At 32.5% G+C, this 15,813-nt stretch overlaps 7 protein-coding genes across 7 annotated transcripts; 4 read left to right on the top strand and 3 right to left on the bottom strand.

Moving 5' to 3' along the window:
* Window positions 1-1,839: 1,839 nt before the first annotated feature.
* On the top strand, window positions 1,840-3,473 carry NAEGRDRAFT_61962 (uncharacterized protein; the record flags this gene model as incomplete). Its single annotated transcript, XM_002682652.1, has 5 exons — window positions 1,840-1,885; window positions 2,009-2,572; window positions 2,656-2,817; window positions 2,887-3,284; window positions 3,351-3,473. 5 exons carry the CDS (start codon window positions 1,840-1,842, stop codon window positions 3,471-3,473), a joined length of 1,293 nt encoding a protein of 430 aa, XP_002682698.1.
* Window positions 3,474-4,531: 1,058 nt separating this feature from the next.
* On the bottom strand, window positions 4,532-5,329 carry NAEGRDRAFT_61963 (uncharacterized protein; the record flags this gene model as incomplete). The annotated part of the gene is made up of 1 exon (XM_002682864.1): window positions 4,532-5,329. The coding sequence occupies one exon, from the start codon at window positions 5,327-5,329 to the stop codon at window positions 4,532-4,534; it is 798 nt and encodes a 265-aa protein (XP_002682910.1).
* A 104-nt stretch (window positions 5,330-5,433) lies between these two features.
* On the bottom strand, window positions 5,434-6,345 carry NAEGRDRAFT_61964 (uncharacterized protein; the record flags this gene model as incomplete). Its single annotated transcript, XM_002682865.1, has 1 exon — window positions 5,434-6,345. One exon carries the CDS (start codon window positions 6,343-6,345, stop codon window positions 5,434-5,436), a length of 912 nt encoding a protein of 303 aa, XP_002682911.1.
* A 301-nt stretch (window positions 6,346-6,646) lies between these two features.
* NAEGRDRAFT_61965 (uncharacterized protein) lies at window positions 6,647-7,666 on the top strand (the record flags this gene model as incomplete). The annotated part of the gene is made up of 1 exon (XM_002682653.1): window positions 6,647-7,666. The coding sequence occupies one exon, from the start codon at window positions 6,647-6,649 to the stop codon at window positions 7,664-7,666; it is 1,020 nt and encodes a 339-aa protein (XP_002682699.1).
* A 984-nt stretch (window positions 7,667-8,650) lies between these two features.
* Window positions 8,651-10,776, bottom strand: NAEGRDRAFT_77928 (rho family small GTPase). Its single transcript, XM_002682866.1, has 6 exons — window positions 10,136-10,776; window positions 9,634-9,990; window positions 9,573-9,584; window positions 9,351-9,522; window positions 8,980-9,308; window positions 8,651-8,937 (listed from the first exon to the last, which is right to left on the bottom strand). Exons 1-6 carry the CDS (start codon window positions 10,374-10,376, stop codon window positions 8,798-8,800), a joined length of 1,251 nt encoding a protein of 416 aa, XP_002682912.1. The 5' UTR covers window positions 10,377-10,776; the 3' UTR covers window positions 8,651-8,797.
* Window positions 10,777-11,530: 754 nt separating this feature from the next.
* NAEGRDRAFT_29706 (uncharacterized protein) lies at window positions 11,531-14,602 on the top strand (the record flags this gene model as incomplete). Its single annotated transcript, XM_002682654.1, has 1 exon — window positions 11,531-14,602. One exon carries the CDS (start codon window positions 11,531-11,533, stop codon window positions 14,600-14,602), a length of 3,072 nt encoding a protein of 1,023 aa, XP_002682700.1.
* A 157-nt stretch (window positions 14,603-14,759) lies between these two features.
* On the top strand, window positions 14,760-15,762 carry NAEGRDRAFT_77930 (UBCc domain-containing protein; the record flags this gene model as incomplete). Its single annotated transcript, XM_002682655.1, has 1 exon — window positions 14,760-15,762. The coding sequence occupies one exon, from the start codon at window positions 14,760-14,762 to the stop codon at window positions 15,717-15,719; it is 960 nt and encodes a 319-aa protein (XP_002682701.1). The 3' UTR covers window positions 15,720-15,762.
* Between the last annotated feature and the right edge of the window lie 51 nt (window positions 15,763-15,813).

Here is a 15,813-nt window from a genome sequence, read left to right on the forward strand (position 1 = left end):
AGTAACTGCCATCTTGCCAAATAATTGTCTTTCCATAAGTAATGCTCTTCCATTAGACATACCAGATTTAGTGGAATTATAAACAGATTGCAAAGCAGAGTATGGAGCTGGATATTTGCCACGAGTTGTCTTGTCAAGATTTGAAAGAGCCATTTGAGCAACAAATTTACGTCCAATGAAATTACCTTCCAACAACTTGTCTTGAATTGTTTTTGGAACATATTTAGCAACTGATGGTTGTTTGTCAACTGTTTTTGCTCCAGCAAAATTTCTACAAGCTGAAAGGAATCTAAATTCATTTTCAATTCTATCTTGATATGGAATAATGACATCCACAATATTTGCCTTTTTAGCACGAGTAGCTGAGAGAGTCTTTCCAGGTAAAATCAATTCCAAACTCTTTTGTAAACCAACCAATTTACTCATACGAACTGTACCACCAGCACCTGGAATCACTCCTAGCATGACTTCAGGCAAACCAACAGTTGTACTCTTATGATCACTGGCTAATCTGTGAGTTGTGGCAAGACATAGTTCAAATCCACCACCAAGTGCAGGTCCATGAATGCAACTCAATGTTGGTACTCCAAGACTGGCCAATTTATCCATAGCATCTTGACCATACTTGGCTGCTTTTTCTGCAGATTTCTCATCCAAGTTTGGATACATCATATTAATATCGGCTCCTACACAGAAACTATTATTCTTTGCTGATGTGATCAAGAGTGACTTGATTTTCTTTGTTTTAATACGAGCATCAATAACTTCCAAAATTGATTTGATATCGGAAATGAATTGTCCATCAATAACATTGACTCCAACCAATTCACCTTTAGTAGTTTTTAATGTTTCCAATATTTCATTCTCACTTTTAATTGTTTTTTCATTTTCTAATAATATTCAATTATTATTAATTGAACAAATTAAAATTAAATTAATTTGTTAGTTGACAAAAGACGATCAATTACTTAGTAATGAATCAGTGGAAATAAACTTACTAGCATCACCAACTTTTAAAAACTTTTGATTCAGTACAAGCCATCCCAATGTATCAGAATCAACAAATAAATCAAAACACAAGTTTGTATAATATTCAGTTATTCTTCCACTCTCGGAAAGTAAATACTTTTCTGTTGGTGAAGACACTTGTATATTCAAAGCTTGAAGAATTGGATGTTGTATATTTCTATACAGTGTTGATGAGACTGGTTCTTGTTGTCCTTGCATCACTATTTTAAATAATCGGATAGGAAATGATGTTATTGTTTTTGAGTGCAGCCATCAATGATGAATAATATATTATTTGCTTAAAATTCTCCACTCTGAGCAAACCACATACCTTTTGATTCTTTTTTATGCTTGGAAATTTATTTTATGAGAGGAGAAAAACTTCAATCCGACCAAACAAATTAATTTTCCTTCCAGCTATGAACTTATCGATAGGATTATTGTTTGAAAGCAATCGATCACAAGAAGAAAATAAAATGTAAAATGGGGTTCAATTATTATTAACTAAAAATCGCCTACATTGCATAATCAGGTAAAGAAGACCTCTTAATAATCACTGACTCGTCATACAAGTTGTTGAGTTAAATATGCGGGATAAGTTTTCATCATCAAGACATTCTCCACTATTTAACAACTCTTTGCATCTTAAAAATGCCATTTAATAAAATGCTTTTGGTTCCAAGATAAAAATGAATTTTTTCTTCTAAGAATATCGGCTGCATTATAACCTTTGATTCATGAAAATCATAAACAATAATTGATAATAATATTAATGGTCGTGAAACCTCTTAAATGTCTCCTATCACTCTACGATTCACATCAAAAAAAAATATGTTCATTCGAAATATCTTTTCCTCCAAGTCACTCTCAAAAAGTGGTAAGTGTGTGTTACTTGCAAGTTGTTGAGAATGACCCAACAACTACTTCTTGCTGATAACTTTTCAACTGTGAATTAAATGTTATTCAATTTGAATTGATCGGAAATTTGACTTCTTCACAGCCTTGTCTGATGTGGTCGATGAAGAAATGTCGGATGATGTTCAACCACAACAAATACCACAACCTGTTAAGAAGACTAAACCTATTGAAGATGCTCATGTTACCACTTGTTTATATTTTACAAATCAATTATTCGATTCGTCTGATTTAATTGAAGAAACTGATTCGAAACCAATTGCAATGGGTGAAGTTTACTATTGTACAGATCAATATCCGGAAGATAAATTATCATACAAGGAATTAGATGCGAGGGATATTTTCGTCCAAAAATTGAAATATTTAAAATGTGAAAAGAAGAATCCAAGACAATTAGAAACTATTGCACAAGATTGTGTTTTAAAAGAACGTTTTAAACGTAGATTTTTATATAGAAATAGAGGTTTATCTGATACTCAATCCAAAGGTGATTGTGTTTTGAGTATTGGTATTGGTGTTGTTGCTGTTAATGATCATTTTCAACATCGAGTTTTGGAAAAATATCCAAATGAGGAAAATGGTCCATTCTTTCAATTAGTTCCTGTTGTGGGCAATAGATATTTTGCATGGAATGATTCATCCATTATTAGTATGTATTTATTATTTTTAATAATGTTATATTTATTATTAATTTTATTTTATCATTTATTTAATAATAATGGATAAATATAGCTGTTGGACATAAGGTTAAGGCAGAAGTAACGACATTGGTTGATTTGGTAAAATTAGTCAACCAAGAACAAGTTGAGAAAATATTTAATGATGTTGCAGAGGAGTGTTGTTATTGGAATTTGGAAAAATTATTTTGTTTTGATACCAATAATTCTTATCACTGTATGTTTCAAAGATATATTTCAAAGATATTTATTAATCAAAATTATTTTCATACTAAATTTAATGCAGTTTTGAAAATTTTCCTTTCAAGAATATTATTATCAATTTCTCAACTTGCCAACACAAATGATGAGCAGAGAATTATTTCCAAAAAATCCATTGATGAAATTATTGAAACCAAACTAACATACAGTATCAAGACATATGTCAGAGAATTTGTAGAACCGAGAGGTTTCTCCAGGGCAATTATTCCCCTCTCGCATAAGGTCAAACCATTTGCTCCTGATTTGTTGAATCAATTTGGATCTGATTATAAACCACTCGTTCAACAACAGGGTGCCAATACACTCACATTACCAATTTTATTCACCTCAGAGGAACAGTTATGCATTTATAAAAAGATTGTGGAAAGTAACATGTCAACCTATTTCATGAGTGATGGAATTCAAGAGTTTCGTTTCTGGAATGTAAGTTTAACAATGACTTGTTATTTCCTTACGATATCATGTTAATATTATGCTTAAAACAATTAGTGTTTGAGGAGAAAATTTTGTGTGGACAAGAGTGCTCCAGAAAATAATGGAGTATTGCAAATCATATTGAAAGATAAGGCCTTTGACTTGTATGATTATATCACACCAAATCCACAGAGATAGACTTTTAAAACTTGATTTCCATTAGAATAGGATAGTGATTCTCTTTAGAATACAGTGGATTTTCTGTTACAAACGATAGATGTTTCTCAAATGTCCTTTCATCATACCTTTCTTCCAAATTGACAATTGCATTTGGACATTGCTCCTTGAAAATGGCAAGAAAATTGTCCAAACTTTTGCCTCTCCTTGGATTAAACATGATTACTGTTGCTCCACTCTTTTCTCCAACTCTTTTCAACAGGATTGACAAATCTCTATGGAATGATTCGAAAAACAAACAATCAGCAGCAAGAATTACATCAAATGAACCAATTTTTTCAATTTCTTTGTCGTCTTGCCATAACAATTGAGAAGAGCTCATATTGGATTTAAATTCAGTCAAATGTTGCTTGATATTATACTTTAAATTTTCAATCACTGACTCATTACCGTCAGTGAGTACAATTTCCTTAATGGATGGAAATTGTTTGGCAATCAACAAACCTCCAACTCCCACTCCACATCCAATCTCCAATACTCTCCTATTCTCAAAGAATTCACTTCCTAAATAATTTATACAATAGTGAGCAAGAATTTCCTCTGATGGCCATACACAAATATTTCCAGTATTATCAACATGATCCTTGTCAGCAATATCCAAATCTTGCATGGTTGTTTCAGTTTTTAAACGAAGATTGATGCTCAAATTATTTTCCTTCAATGAAAAACAAGCCATTCTGTATCCTTCTTGATGTTGTGGTTGATCATCTACAAAATGCTCGGAAATATAATTTTGATCCAACCATCCATAACTTGAGACACATCTAGTAACACTCATTGCCGATTCATTGGATGATTGTTTTTTGAGGAGAAAGTTTTTCAACAATTTCCATCTCATTGAGGCTTTTGTATTTTTATCTGGACATGTTGGAACAACCTGTGGCAACAACTGAGCTTCACTATTACTTTGAGGCATTTTTTGTATTTTTTCAACAGCAAATGAACTGAGATTTTGTATGAAATTTGCACAATTTATTGAATTTTCAATTAAAGAGTGTCCTAGAGTTGCAGTTTTAATTTTAATTCTTCTTTTTGAGTTTGTGAGCTGTATTGAAAACTCCCTTTGTATTATTTCCACAACATTGACAATTAGGATTTTTACCAGCATTATATTTTTCCAATGCACATTTGCTACAGAAATAGTGTCCACATATCGTCACCACTGGATCATTGAAAGTCTTTTTACAAATAAAGCAAGCATGTGGCACTTGTTCCTCTCCTTCTGCTCTCATATCCTTGGTTGATTGAGCTTCCAATTTCTTTTTTTGTTCTTGTTCCCACTTTTTAGAATGCTCAATAGAGCTTACATGTTGTTCACGAACGTGAGCAAATTTACAATTGTCTCCATAGCCACAAAAACCAGTCTCGTAATAGTCCTTGCATATGTCTGGTTGATAATCCATTCTACTGGTAACTCTGACACTCTTAGATACTTTTGTAGGCCCTAGATCCTTCTTTTTCTTATTATCCAAATCATCAAATTCATTGACATTTGTTGAGGTTATTCTATCCATGTAAGTTTCGTCTTGTTTTTCTTCTCTATTGGCATTTATAATTGTTTGATGTATTCCTAGTTGTGCCTTTTTGTTTTGTTTCGTTGATACAGCAAGTATTGAATTGTTTGATTTCTCATTCTTTCCACTATTAGTAGGTTTTAAATTATTCAATTCCACTTCCACTTCCTGAGCATGATTTGTTGCAATTTCCTCCAAAACTTGATTCATAGTACCCTCCTCATTGCCATCCTCTATTTTCTTCTTCTTCTCCGCACGTTGATTTTCAGTAGAGGCCTTGTTGGTTCTCTTTTTGATGATCATTTTTTTTAATAATTCTTTTCCAATTTTTCACCACCAGGCCAAAGAGCACTACAGGTTCTATTTTTAATTTCTACTGCTTCAATTTATTCATCACTGTTTTTAAATTAGGCTTTGGTCGTCTCAATTAAAGAGTTAAGGATACCTTCTGGATCAGTTGAAGTTGGATATTTGGCCATCAGTCTTTTGCAAATATCTTTCATTTGGTCATCCTTAATAATCTCTTCGTTCAAAACTAATTTATGATAAATAGCGTTTCTTTCTTCATATACCTTATCTGCAAATACGCGAAACTTGTTGAATTCAATCAAAGAAATTGGTGCATAGAGATGTTTTCCCTCACTAATTAATTGTTCTGTAAAGTAATCTGCTCCAACATTATCAAGCAATTTCTTTAACAAGTTACCGGTAGATGAAACCAACTGCTCACAATAATGAGGGATCAACTTGATAACCATCTTATTTAACTTCTTAACTTCTTTTTTAAGGGATTGTATTTCTTCTGCATGCTCTCTTCTAAGGGCTTGTATTTCTTCAGAATGCTCTCTTCTGAGGGCTTGTATTTCTTCTGCATGCTCTCTTATAAGGGCTTGTATTTCATCCGAATTCTCTTTCTTATAATCGGATAGTTCTCTTTTAAGGGCTTGCATTTCTGCCATCAATTCTTTCCTAGTCTCAGCATTTTCTTTTCTGACGACTTGAATTTGTTCAAATAATACATCCATTTTTTTCTTTTCCATACTGGTTTGTTCTTTCAATTCTTCATTCTCTTTCTTCAACTCTAGGTTTTCCTCACCTAATTCTAGGGATTTTTCAGTTGCTTCAAAGATAGTATTGCTGGAAGAAAGACAAACATCTAGAAGGTTTTTATAATTCCTTGTTTCCATAGAGTTTGAAGGAAACCCGAATAAACTTCCTTCTCCTTCTTTTGAGATGGTGTACAATTCAGAGGTGGTTAAATCTGTGCGAAGAACAGGTTCTTCGAACAGGATTGGATAAACAACTTCTTGGTGACTCATATTGAACGAATTTTTTTTGTACAATATATTTCTTCAAGGTTTAAATCCTAAAGTTATTAATGTGCAATATGTATTGGTGCTTGTAACAGAACTCTACTTTAAAGTTTATAACATTAGACAATTAAGGCCACCTTTTAACTTTATCTTCTTCTAAGAGATTACAAAACATGTAAACCATGAACCAAAGCTCACCACAATGTTGGTACTTTTTTGTTGACATAAGTATAAAAAGATTGTTCATTAGTTTCACAGTGTTGTCTGTCTGGCAAGAGAAATTTAAATCAACATGATACACAAAAAAATGTCTTCAAATAATTTGCTACTTGTTGGGAGTGGAATAGGAGGTGGTGGATTTTTACTTGTTTATTTGGCACAAAAATTATATAATCATTTTAATTCATCATCACCATCATCTATTACTACTACTACTACTGCTAATTCCGAAGAAAATAATTCGTTATATAATTTATCCTATTTGATGAATGAAATATTCCCTTTTCACTTTCTTCCCGATAATTCAAATAGTGGATCAACAGTGTTTGTTGAAATGAAATTAAATGATAAGAAGAAATTAAATCAATTAATTAGTCTTTTGAGAGATTATAATACATGTAAACAGGCTATTTTCAAGGAAATGTTATTTCATAAACTTGCACGAATAATCAAGCCAGATACTACTTTGGAGGATGTTAATAGTAAGGAGTTTTTCAAGAGGGAGAAACAGATTCATACTTGTTTGTGGATTTTATTGCATTGTTTAGTTTTGGTTGGAAATGATTCAATTGATGTCTTGCTTTCAATTTTTAGATTGGATGATTTTTATCAATTCTTTATGGAAAAGGATTTTACAAAACACCAAGCAATGAAAATATTCAATTTAAAAGGTGATTCAGTATTCAATGCAAGTGAATCATTCTTGTTTTCCATTGATATTATTTGGTTGGCATATGCAATTTTAGGTCACTTGTATTGTCAATCATTGAATAGCGAGGAGAAGAATAATTTGCAATATTCGAAAAAGCATTTGGAGGTTTTACAAATTAATAAGGAAATGTTTGAACAATTGCTTTATTTATCGCCTTCTGGAGTGAATAATTCAAAACAAGAGGGAGAAAGATACAAGAGGAATATCTTATTTACAAGTGATAATCAAATTGGATACGATAATTTAGTTAAATTTTTAAATACTACAAACTTATTGATGAGATGTGATGACAATACTCTAGTTCAACTATCATTATCAATATTTGGCCAACTAGTTGCCAATGTACAGGATGAAAATGTAATTTTGAAGAATTTCAATGTAAGTTTGAGTTTATGAATTTTTGAGATTTAATATTCATAGTTTTTAAAAAACACTGAACATTTATTGCTATGTACCGATGAGAATGTTATTCTTTCCCTAGGAAAATGTATTTTCACTCTATTTATCAAGAATGTTGCTATAATTTCAAATATTGTTAATAATCCTAAAATTGTGAATGAAATTATTTATTGGTCTCTTAATTCACAACAATCATCAACTAGAATTCAATGTAAGTGTTTATATTAATTAATTTTAAATTTAACATTGTAAAGACATGAATATATTGTACATTTTAATATTACAAAGCGAGAAATTTACTATTCAAGCTATCACCAATCCTAAAATTAACATTCTTGGAAATATTCACAATTTAATTACCAAATCAGATCCAATATTAGAATTTGTTTTAGTGCAATTAATTTATGGAATTTCTACTCATCCATCCTGTCACAAATTTATTATCGAATTTCATCATGAAAAACTTAATTTTGTAACCATATTGAAAAACTTGACATTTTCCAAGCACTCACTCATTCGATACTATTGTATAATGATCTGGAGTAATTTATTGACCATGTACACAAAGAGTTCAGAACAAGTGAATTATGAGAAAATTTATGACAATAGATTCACAAGATACTTGTGTAAAAATGAACAAGTACTCAATTTAATCATGTTTTCATTTAAGGAGGAGAAGGAATTACTATTGAAGAAATCAATAACTAATTTGTTGAAAGATATTTGTTCATTCAGACAAAACGATTATGAACGCATCATACTATTTGAGCATTTTAATTTGTTATTTGAATGTGTGGATTTATTACACTTTCAAGTGAACTATTTGATGGATGTTTATCAGAACAGGGATGGACAATTGGTTGAATCTGCAGAGATGGAGACAGTCGAAGGAAGTTTACAATTATCACTTGCATTATTCCATCTCATCACTACCATCGTACGAATGTCTCCAGACTCTAATAATGAAACATTGGACATTTTACTTAATCAGTACCAAATCAAGAGGTACATTACTGATCTACTTTTTATTTTACAAAAACGTGGAGATAATAAGAATGTTACAATAATTTCAACCTTGTCAAATTCAATTTTTAAACTTTCCTAATATACTATAATTAATCAAAATTGTTACTCTATTATACAATTACTGTTTCTCTTGTTGGGTATCGTTCCGTTATCGCTGTTAGGTGAGCCAGTTGTTGGCGATCTAGGCATGTATCTCACTAATTGCGACAGGGAATATTTACAGCTGTATGATATTGCTGTTTCTATTAAATCGTGTGAGAAATGTTTCAAAACCGAAAACTTACCAATGCACTTCTTAACACCTTGTCCTGATTTAGCAGAAGTTTCAATATATCCAACACAATTACCAATCTTGTTGGCCAATGCCACTCCTTCATCAAATGTGACCACTCCATACTTTGAAAATTTAGAATCGATATAATATTTGAGTGAACCTGATTCGTTGATATTCGATATTCTCAAATCCAATTTGGTTCCACATAAAAGGATTGGAACATTTGGTGCACATAAATTTAATTCTCTTATCCAAATATTTAAAACATTTTGAAAGCTCGATGTGTTCATTAAATCAAAACAACATATAAACAAGTCACATCCTGTATAACTCAGAGGTCTATCAATTTGATTTTAAAGCAACATTTCAATAAAAACATACCTTATTTTGTCATAATCTTCTGATCCAGCAGTATCTATAATAGTGACAGCCCATGTCTTGTTATCAAATGTTGAATATGTTGTAAAATTATCAAAAATAGTTGGAAGATATTGATCTGATAAAAATTCATCATTGGCAAACCTCCCCAACAATGAAGTCTTTCCAACAGCACCTATAAATAATGAATTATTTACAAAAATAATTATTAACCAAGAAACTTACCATCTCCAACCACTTTGTCAACAAAAAGTTATTGTAAAAAACATAACAAGCCCCTACTTACCCACAATTTTAACAGGCATTGATTGATTAACTGCACTTGAAGGTGAAATACTCAAGACATTTTCCTCACTACCAGTAGAAACTAGAGCTGAATTTAAATGATTTGCACTGTTATTACCATTATTAGAAGTGGAGTTTCCATTATTATTATTGGGTGAATGGAAGAAAATGTAATCTTCTTTACTCCACGGTGACTTTTTAAATTTGATATCTTTTTTCTCGAATGATCCTGTTTTTAACAATATAAAATCATTATACACAATTTCTGAATAAATATTTTTGAATTTTGTAATCTTGTTTCGTCTATTATTTGATTTTTGCATTTTCTGAGTTTCATTTGGATAAATCATTGAACAAACTGTCCCAAGCATATATTAGTACAAATTATCGTGTGAATTTATCATCATTATTAAAATTATCAAATATATAAAAAGGCACACACATATTTCAAAGTAATTATTATAAATATGATTAAATTAAATGTGTGTAAATAAAATCATTACCTTGTTCCCATAAAATTTCATCTTCACAAGCTCTGTACCAACTCTTACAAACCAAACAAACTCTATAAAATGAAATTCCATTCAAATATGTAAATATTTTAATCAAAATTTCATTTGGTAAATCAGATGCCAAACCATATAAATTTCTCATTGATCCATTTTCATCCAATCCAATCAACATTTGATTAGAAATTACATTTCCATGTATCGTAATTCTCCTATCATCATCCAATGTTCTCATTGAAACGACAGAATTTGCATACTTGACACTACTATTTCTCTTCTGACCAAATAAACCCTTCCTACTTCGATGAGATTTTACATATTTTGCAGGTGATGATGATGGTGAAGATGTTGGTGGTATTGTTGAAGCATTTATGGATGATGGTGATGATGATGATGAATTAAATGAAGAAATTATATTATTCGAATTGGATGAAGAATTTAATGATGATGGAATGCTCACATCACTACTAGTGGTCAATGACAATCCGGGAATGTTCAAATTGTTATAATTATGATTGGTGGTAGTTATGTGAGGATTGGTAGAAGGAGAAAGTTGCCGAATGTTCGTTGTTGTGGTTGTTGGTGGTGATGTGTTGTTGTTGTTATTGATGGTGGACTTTCCACCTCCAACAATCAACATTTTTTCTTCTATTTTTATTAAACAAGTGACAATTTCCATCCTTTGAGAAATTTAAAGAATCTTTTTTATAACAAAGAAAGAAAATGGAACAACAACCTCTAAAATATATTGAAAAACTTATATTTTGTATTGTTTGTTACCTTGTTTCAAATATTATTCTTTCTTTTTACACAAAGGATCTGATGAAATAGTTCATCTTCATTACTGTTTGATATTAATATAGGAAGAAAAGTGGCTGGGTCTTTCATTTCTGGAGAGAGCATTAAATGCACCACTATTAAAATATCATTTCTTTACAATAAAAATTCAACATCAAGTTCATATATTGTATTAAGGCTATTTTTTTGACCGTTTCAATTTGTTCACGACTTTATCCTAATAATTGGTGGGGCAGTGGTGAATATTCAACGGTTTAACTTTCCCGCGTTACACAACTGCACGATAAATACGTAAATTCTCTAAAAAAAAAGCCTTAATACACTCCCAAGCTCACTTGTTATTAGTCAGCACAAATATTGGATAATTGCTTCTGTTAAAATTATTTAATATTATCGCATCACAAGTATAACTTGCTTGTCCACTAGTATTTACACTTTTTAGGGAGTGTAATAGGTTTAACTTATTCCATGGAATCATCGTATCATCAACAAGAAAAATCCGCAGAAGAAAACAAAGGTGCACATTTTGTACAACGTTCCTCAAGTAAAAACATGAACACTAAAGATGATTCTCACCATAAGGCTTCCAGTATGAGTAATGGCTCTTTTGGTCTTACAGTGGAGGAATTAACGGAGATGCATCAAACTAAAAACCTAAATATCTTATCCCAATGGGGAGGATTCACAGGTCTATCGAAACTCTTACGAACAGACCTCAAAAGAGGTATTGATTGGGATAAAGAGGGAGACTTTGAAGAAAGAATTAATACCTTTGGCATCAACGTCTATCCCGAACCACCTGCTAGAAGTCTTATTAGAATATTCTTTGACTCGCTTAATGATACAACACTAATTATTCTTCTGGTATTTGCTTTCTTTTCTATGGTTTTCGGTGTTGCTTTCCCAGATGAAGAGGAGGAAAGACCATATGGTTGGATTGAAGGCTGTGCAATTTTGTTGGCTGTAGCTATTGTTACAACTGTAGTTACTGTAAATGACTACTCTAAGGAAAGAAAGTTTAGATCACTCACAAAAGAGTCTAAGAAAGTTCAAGTCAAAGTAATTAGAAATGGAAACAATCACAGTATTCTTGTAGACAGTATCCTTGTCGGCGATATTGTTGAAATTGAACAAGGTGATGGTATTCCAGGTGACGGACTGTGTATTGAATCAAATCAGTTAAAAACGGACGAATCTGTCATGACAGGCGAACCTGATCTCATTAAGAAAAATACCACAGAAAGTCCATTCTTACTCAGTGGTTGTACAGTTGCTGAAGGATCTGGTAAAATGATTATTGTTGGTATTGGTGTAAATAGTGAATGGGGAAGAACTCTTCAAAGTTTAAAGGAGGCTGATGAAGATAAGGGAGAAACCCCACTCGAACAAAAGCTAGACCAACTCTCTGTAAATATTGGTAAGGTGGGTATGCTCTTTGCTGCCTGTACTCTAGTGGTCCTTCTAATTGGTTATTGGATTAAAAAGTTAATGTACACCACAACATGGAATGATTCAACAAATGGATTTGAAGAAGCATGGGCTGATAAGAATATTGTTGAAATTGTCAAGTTCTTTGTCATTGCTTTAACCATTATTGTTGTTGCTGTTCCTGAAGGTTTACCATTGGCTGTCACTATTGCTTTAGCTTACTCTGTGCGTAAAATGATGAAAGACCAAAACTTGGTTCGTCACTTGGCGGCTTGTGAAACCATGGGAGGAGCAAACAATATTTGCTCCGACAAGACTGGTACACTTACTTTGAATCAAATGAGAGTGACCCATGCTTACTTTGGAGGTCGTTATTTTGGAGATCAGCTTGGATCGTTATTATCCACCCTGAGCTCAAACATTCTTCAAATTTTGATTGATGGTATTGTGGTAAATTCCAAAGCAAATCTTGTAAAGAATGAAGATAATAAGAATAAGGAGTATGCCACTCAGGGAAGTAAAACGGAGGCAGCTCTTTTGCTTTTGATTGTCAAACATCTCAATCAAACAATCGATTCCTACAGAGAACGAAGATCAGACCTGATGAGCGAAGAAAGAGGATGTCATTTGCAACTTCCATTCTCATCCAAGCTCAAAAGAATGAGTACCTTAATTCCAAATCCTGATGGAGATACAAAATATAGGTTATTTACAAAGGGTGCCTCTGAAATTGTTGTCAAACTTTGCTCTAAATATATGAGATCAGATGGAAGTCTTGAGACTATGACTAAGGAAAAAGAACAAGAAATTGTGCGTTACATTGAAGAAATGGCCAATCAAGGCCTCAGAACAATCTGTCTTGCATATAGAGATGTAAATCCAGAGGTTGATTTTTCTTCAAGGGAGGAAGAAACAACATATCTTGATAACTTGGATCCAGTAAGTTTGGAAGAAAATCTCATCTGTATTGGTGTTGTTGGTATTAAGGATCCTCTCAGACCAGAAGTCCCAGCAGCTATTGCCCAATGTAAAAAATCTGGTATTATTGTTAGAATGGTTACTGGTGACAATATTCTTACTGCCAAATATATTGCTAGGGAATGTGGTATCTTGAGCAAGGATGGTATTGCCATTGAAGGTCCTGATTTTAGAAAAATGACTCCAGAACAAGTTCATGAAATTCTTCCAAGACTCCAAGTTATGGCTAGAAGTTCTCCAACAGATAAGTATAATCTTGTCAAATATTTAAAGAAGAGAGGTGATGTAGTTGCTGTCACAGGAGACGGTACTAATGATGCTCCTGCTCTTAAAGAGGCTGATGTTGGTTTGAGTATGGGTTTGAGTGGAACTCAAGTTGCTAAGGAAGCATCAGATATCATTATTCTAGATGACAATTTTTCTTCAATTGTGAAAAGCGTTTTGTGGGGCAGATCTATCTTTGAAAATATCAGAAAGTTCTTAACCTTCCAATTGACTGTCAATATTGTTGCCTTGGTTTTGACCATTGTTTGTGCTATCAGCTCAACTTTTGTTAACCACTCGGGTGGATTTAAGCCTCCTCTCAGTCCTGTGCAAATGTTGTGGATTAACTTGATCATGGACACCTTTGCAGCTCTTGCGCTCGCCACTGAACCCCCAATCCCTGAATTGTTGGACAGAAAACCTCATGGAAGAAAAGAAGGTCTAATAACCGTTAAGATGTGGATCTTTTTGATTGCCCAGGCTGTTTTCCAACTTACTGTTTTGTTTGTACTTTACTATGGTGCTAAGACATACAGAGCTGGTTCATTCTCCTTCGCAAGAGATGATGATGAAGTAAGAACTGTTGTTTTCAATGCATTCGTGTTTTGTCAAGTATTCAATGAGTACAATGCAAGAAAGATCAATTTTGAGTACAATATCTTTTCAGGATTGCACAAGAGTATCATGTTTGTTGTTATCAGTGTAATTATTATTGTTTTGCAAATTTTAATGGTAAATTTTGCATACTATGACCCTTCATTGCTTGCCACAGGAAAGGCTGATGGCACTCACCCATCTAACTTTACTCAAACCATTCCACTCAACTGGTATCAATGGTGCTTGACTGTTTCCATTGGTTTTCTTGGTATCCCATATGGATATGTTATTAGATTTGTTGCTAGAATTATTTTTGCAATTATTGAAAGAAAGAGAAAGAACAAAGTTTTTGATGAGCAATCTGAAACCGTTACTACTCCAGACAGTGATTTTTAATAAATTGAAAATGTACATAATTTCATTTCTCTTATTACATGAAGTGTTGTTTCACACATTTTAATTTGATTTTAGAAACACGTGTTTTTCATTCCTTTTTCTTGATGCAGTCCTTCCAATAAAAGCGATTGGTCTATTTAAATCTCTTTAAAAAAAAATGAGCACCAACACTGCTGAGCCACCTACAGAGGTAACAGGAACAAAAACTGGTGGTGTTGAACAAGTCTCACCAAATAAAACAACACAAAGCGGATCATCATCTGTTGTAAATAAGAGTCATCATGGCATAAAAAGAATTATGAGTGAGATGAGAGAATTACAAAAAAATCCATCACCCGAATATGAAGCACATCCTCTTGAAGATAATTTATTTGAATGGCACTTTACTATAGCTGGACCAAAAGAAAGTGCTTTTGAAGGAGGTATTTATCATGGTAGAATTATTCTTCCACCTGAATATCCTCACAAACCACCAGATATTGTATTATTAACTCCCAGTGGAAGATTTGAAGTAAATACAAAGATTTGCCTCTCACTCACTTCCTATCACCCTGAAAGTTGGACACCACAATGGGGTATTAGAACTGTACTAATTGCACTACAAGGATTTTTCCCAACCGAAGCCAAAGGTATTGGAAGTATTGATTATCCAGACAGTGTCAGAAAACGAATGGCCAATCAATCTAGAAAATGGAAATGTGATGTATGTGGAACTTGTAATGATGAAGTACTCAAGACACCCCAAGTTGTAGCATCATCATCTAGTAATAATACCAATTCAAATACAACTACTGCTACTATTACTACTAACAATACGAGTGAAACTATACAAACATCTACCTCAATAATTGAGGAATCAACATGTGAGGAAAAACGTTGTTGTAATAATACTGATCACACTCACCATCATTACGAAAATAAGGTTGTATCACGTGGAGGTCCAACACCACAACCAGCCACAACCACAAAACCGTCTGTACAAAAAAGTGGAGAATCAAACACAAAAACAGTACCAAAAAAGTCAACTGTTTGGATATTGGATTTATTAATAGTGTTGGTAGCAATACTTATATCATATATTGTGTATATTAGATATTCTTCTTCTGGAAGGAGATGATTGTAAATATTTGTAAAAATAAAAATTTCAATTTTAAGATTTCAAAAAAGAAAGATTATTAATATTTCACAAGCTGTCTAACAGATTACAATTA

This window comes from Naegleria gruberi, assembly GCF_000004985.1.
Source record: "Naegleria gruberi genomic scaffold NAEGRscaffold_2, whole genome shotgun sequence".
Classification (NCBI taxonomy): Eukaryota; Heterolobosea; class Eutetramitea; order Acrasida; family Naegleriidae; genus Naegleria; species Naegleria gruberi.

Coding starts and splice junctions, on each gene's coding strand:
- NAEGRDRAFT_77928 (XM_002682866.1), bottom strand. CDS start 10,376: ATGAGAACATTGGATGATGATAGGAGAATTACGATACATGGAAATGTA. Junction 9,991..10,135: donor TGAAATTTTATGGGAACAAG/GTAATGATTTTA, acceptor TGCTTGGGACAG/TTTGTTCAATGATTTATCCA. Junction 8,938..8,979: donor AGGTGTTAAGAAGTGCATTG/GTAAGTTTTCGG, acceptor ACGATTTAATAG/AAACAGCAATATCATACAGC.